Raw genomic sequence first — 4,836 nt, 5'->3', positions numbered from 1 at the left:
AAAAAAAAAAGGAAAGAGAGACCATACATTTGTACACAGGCATCTGTCCCCCGAAAAGGTGGATAATGCAAGGCTTTCACTTTCAGCCTCTTTCCCTTCTTTCAAATTTTTAACAAAAAAGGAGAAAGGAAGAAAAGTAAAAAATAAACGGCTCGACAACAATAGAACCTGATGAGGCTAACCAACACGAAACCACCACCACCGCGGAATGCTGCATTTTATATCACGAAGTTGTGTACTATTGCGGTTTGTGTTTATGTGTTGAAAATGGCAAAGTTAGCTGAAGTTATGCTACGCTCCCGTAAAATCATACAACCCGTCATGCTACTCTCGTACGCATCGTTCGCCATTTTTGTCGCTCTCTGGTTTTACACGGGTCTAGTCGTGAAGCCGAAGCACCCTAATTGGAGTGAAACGCATAAGGGACTACTGCACACTGCCGCGGGCGCATGGTGCGCTGGGGGATTCCTTTGGGCCGTAGCCGTGTGGCCAGTGTTTCACATATGGACAATTCCCCTGGGTCTGGTTTCACTCGTACTTTTCCTCAATCTTGTTGCGATCATACCGTCATTTTCTCGGAAGGAGAAAGAGTAAAACTCGGTTAACGTAACACTATCATCATCCCCCTTTGTTGTTCGTGCTTTTCGCTTGCTTATTTGCACCTTTTCGGCACCGCCTTTACTTCAAGTTGTGCTGCGCACCTCGCACCTTCCCCAATCGACATTCACCCCTGCTCAGCTCAGCGACAAAAGACGGGGAATTTTCTTGCACTTTGTTACGGGCGGGAATCCACAAACACCGCCATACTGAGGTTACTGTATCTTAACTCACTGCTGCCACTGCGTTTTCCCTTCGCGCATCATGCCCTCACGCATATAAATGTTTTGTATATTTCGCTTCTGATGCCATTGCTATTGATATTACTGATTTATAGTGTACATACTTAACCACAAGGTCTTCCACTTGCTATGAAGACACTACAAAGCTCCTCCCGGGGGCGCGGCCTCCACAGAGGGCGAGGACGGGGCCGAGGTGGTGACGCAAGGTTTGCCTCACGCTTTACGGACCCCCGCTTTCAACTCACGCGCGGAGGGCACCGCAGTGGTAGAGGAAGAGGTACAGTGCAAGATGCAGCCAGGCAGGACCCCCGCTTTGCAAAACACTTGCGTCAGATTCAAGGTGGAGAAGGGGACTCGGAGAAAGAAGAAGAGGATGAGGAAAGTGACGAATACAGTGACATGGAGGATGGCGAAGAGGGAGCTGAAGCGCTCTCAGATATAGCTAGTAGCCTAAAATCCGATAACGGTGGAGGGATGGACCTCTCGGATGATGAAGCGGAGCAGCTTGATGGTGAAGTTAGGGCATGGTCACCTTCAGATGTCGAATACGTCGAGCCGAAACACCGCCTAGCGATTGTGAACTGTAGTTGGGATCATATAAGGTCAGTAGACCTGTACGCAGTCCTCTTCTACGCGCTGCCACTTGGTGGGCAGCTTTTGAATGTCGCCGTGTACATGAGTGACTTTGGTAAGCGAATGCTTGAATATGAGCGGATGCACGGACCCGACTTGTGGGAAAAGAGGGATGAGGTGAGTGTGAAGCCACCCGCCGACGCCGACAAACCGATCAAGGAGGGAAGCAAAAAAAAGGATAGAAAGAATAAGGGAAAGGAAAGTGGAATGGACTACGGTGTTGGTGATAATGAGGCTGAAGAAGGTAATATAGAAAAAGAGCATACAATGGATGATGACCCGTGGGAAGATGACAACATCGCAATGTTGCAAGAAGAAGGCGAAGATGGGGAACTGTTTTCGGAGGGAAAGCATCGCAAGTACGAGAGAGACCGTATGAAGTACTACTACGCAGTTGCCACTTTTGACTCGCCTGAGACAGCAGAGGCCGTGTACAACCAGCTAGATGGCATGGATATCGAGGCAAGCGGCGTTGTGCTCGACCTGCGTTACGTAGACGATAGTGAAGTCTTTGAGAACCCTGTGAATAAGGCCGACCGCATTCCTGCAAACTATCAACCGCTTGCGGCATTTAAGGCGGCGGCGCTGTCGCAAACACGCTTCAGAATATCTTGGGATCAGGAGGATGTGTTCCGGCACCGCTCACTGCGCGACAGCTTTACGGGTGAGACGGCAGATGATGACCTGGCAGCGTATATCGCCCCACCTGATTCCTCTGAGGAAGATGAAGTGGACGATAATGTGGAAAACAGTCGTGTGAACGGCAAAAAAATGAAGCGCGCCAAGGACAAGGTTCGAATTCGCAAAAAGTATGCCGCGCTTCTGGAAGAAATAGGGGGACTACCGGAGGATTATGGGGGAAGTGGTGAGGACGGCGAAGCTGACGAAGAAAATAGTGACGAGAGTGATGACGACTCGTTAAATCGCTTCAGTGACGTTGAAATGGAGAAATCTGAGGGGTCGTGTGAAGGGTCGCCTGAAGTTTTTGGTGAGGTTGAGGCAACACTTGATCTTGATGCAGAGTCCAAGGCCGTGAAACTGCAGCGCGACGTGCGCATAAAGCAACAAATGACTTCTTCTGACCTCGGAAGTAAAGCCGAGCTCAAGTACAAGCTACGGCGCAGCGAAATGAAAAAGAAAAAGAAAGAAATGATCATGCAAGAGCGGGAGGCCGAGACGGCAAAGCAGCATGCGGAGCGTGAAGAAAGGAGGCAGGTCCTACGGGCCGCTCTCGGCACTGATGACGAGGGCGCAATACACCTGAGCGGCAAGGAAAAGCGAAAACAGCACGCTCGCGCAGTGAAGCAACGCTTGGCTGCCGAACGCGCGGAAAAGAAGAAGATGCGTGCCTCTAATAACCTTGGTGTCACCCGCGAAGCGCGGCAACGCCTGGCTTCGGATGCGGCAGCAGAGGCGATCGACACCCGCTTCCAAAGTAAGTTGCTTAGTGATCCACGTTTCCATCTTGACGTTGCTCAAAAAGACCGAAGACATAATCCTGACGTCGTTGGTTTGGCCGCCACTGTCGTGAACGCTCGGCAGGGGAGGCGGCAGCATGAGCGAAATGAAGCAAGGGATGACGGGGCAGTTGAGTATTTTCTAGGCAGACCGAGTAAGAAAGCAAAAAGGGAGTAGTGGTTGGTCATCCACCTCGACCCAACTGCTGGACATTTAATCGCTGTTAATAAACTAATTTCCTTTGTTTCCGAACCAACCCTTTAACAACAAAAAAGGAACGGTGGCCGGGATATAACATATAAAGCACATTACGGGCATGAGGGATGTACACGCGTTCGAGGATACACTTGAGAGGCCACACCACTGTCCTTCATGGAGGTTAGGTGTATTATTTCTTGAAGTTGTATGCACGCTGAGCTTATGTGCTCCTTCTTTTTTTTCGTTTTTTATTCCCCTCAGCGGTATAACAATACACACCTGTGGCCAAAGGGCCATGATAAAGGAGGGGGGAAATGAGGTCGGTAGTCTCGGATGGGCCGAATCACAAGCCGTTTCCCTTGTTGCAACCGGGGATCTGGACGGGTGGAGGATTTTCGTTCAGCAGCATCTTGAAGGAGCTGCGAGAGCCGACATTTGGGCGGTGGTCGCTGCTCGCTCCTTCAATATTTTGAAGGAAATGGTAATTACGTCGCCACATTGCGCTCCCTTTGCCCTCGAAGCGGGAATTGTGTTGTTAGGTGCACACAGTCGCTGTAGTACTGGAGCAAGCCCCACAATTTTTGCGATGCGCGAGGCCGTTGCCGAGTGGTGCGTGCTTGCAGGCAACGAACGTCTAGCGCAACAGACATGGTGCTCCATGCTCCCAGCAAAGGATGATGTAGTATCGCTCGAAATCGTGACAAAAATCCTCAGCAGCGCGCTTCGTACACGCGATTATGCAGTGGCGGAGGCAGAGTACCCGCGTGGAATCTCACTCTACAAGGCCCTTTCGGAGGATCCTACTGCGGCTACCGCCGTAAATGGATTTTTGTATTACCTCGGCACGGTCTTGATGGCATGGCATCGTTTTACTGATGCCTCATTGCGTTTCGCTGAGCTGTATGAACGGACCAAAGATGCCACACATCTTCAACTTGCGGTTGTGTCCGTCATACAATCAGATGCTAGTCCAGTACGTACACGGCGGCTCCGCGTTTATCAGAAGGACGAAAACGCGTTGCTTCTCGGTGATTTGCAGGCCATACTCAACCGGGCAGCCCAGTTGCATCTGTTGCGGCCCTCCGAACTGCAGTGTTTTCTTCAATTGGCAGGGCTGTCGTCTGACGATGACGTTGCCGCGGCCAAAGAAGCTTTCGCGCAGCACAATCTCGAGGTAGTTTCTCAGATGTACTGCAATGCTACTTTTGAGCGGCTTGGAGTTGTTATCGGCATTACCCCTGCCGATGTAGAACGACTCGTGTCTCGGATGGTTTCGGAACATAGACTGGACGCCAGGCTTGACCAAGTGGACGAGGTAGTGATATTTAACCGGCTGAAGCGCACCTCAGTGTTAGAGGACTGGGATGGGAGGATCAGCATCATCTCTAAGGAGCTGTCGCATGCCGTGGATCTTATCACTGGTCGTTACCCAGAGCTATGTGAAAGTCCCCTATTGTGATGCCAACGATAGCGTCCGTCTACTTGGAGACCACTAACAGACCGTTTGAACATATATCGAATGATGTCCTTCGTTTGTCTACCGGTAGTCCTCTTGCTTCAAGATTTTCTTTATACCTCAGTGCCGAACGGATTGGGCTCAGCAGGACAATGAGGTGAGAAAACAGTCCCCCAGGGCCCGCGTATTTGTGAATTGGTGTCATCTACTAAAGGGGAAAATTCAAGCCAGGGTAACATTGCGCTGTGGGGC

The 4,836-nt window shown here is 50.7% G+C and overlaps 3 protein-coding genes across 3 annotated transcripts; all 3 read left to right on the top strand.

The window, feature by feature from the left end:
- Positions 1-171: 171 nt before the first annotated feature.
- TEOVI_000841800 (uncharacterized protein) lies at positions 172-594 on the top strand (the record flags this gene model as incomplete). The annotated part of the gene is made up of 1 exon (XM_067220256.1): positions 172-594. One exon carries the CDS (start codon positions 172-174, stop codon positions 592-594), a length of 423 nt encoding a protein of 140 aa, XP_067076357.1.
- A 374-nt stretch (positions 595-968) lies between these two features.
- On the top strand, positions 969-3,107 carry TEOVI_000841700 (uncharacterized protein; the record flags this gene model as incomplete). The annotated part of the gene is made up of 1 exon (XM_067220255.1): positions 969-3,107. The coding sequence occupies one exon, from the start codon at positions 969-971 to the stop codon at positions 3,105-3,107; it is 2,139 nt and encodes a 712-aa protein (XP_067076356.1).
- Positions 3,108-3,423: 316 nt separating this feature from the next.
- On the top strand, positions 3,424-4,587 carry TEOVI_000841600 (cop9 signalosome complex subunit, putative; the record flags this gene model as incomplete). Its single annotated transcript, XM_067220254.1, has 1 exon — positions 3,424-4,587. The coding sequence occupies one exon, from the start codon at positions 3,424-3,426 to the stop codon at positions 4,585-4,587; it is 1,164 nt and encodes a 387-aa protein (XP_067076355.1).
- Between the last annotated feature and the right edge of the window lie 249 nt (positions 4,588-4,836).

Source organism: Trypanosoma equiperdum (assembly GCF_001457755.1).
Source record: "Trypanosoma equiperdum strain OVI genome assembly, contig: ctg_1098, whole genome shotgun sequence".
Lineage (NCBI taxonomy): Eukaryota > Euglenozoa > Kinetoplastea > Trypanosomatida > Trypanosomatidae > Trypanosoma > Trypanosoma equiperdum.
The sequence above is the reverse complement of the archived record's forward strand: the minus strand, read 5'-3'. Positions and strand labels throughout refer to the sequence as shown.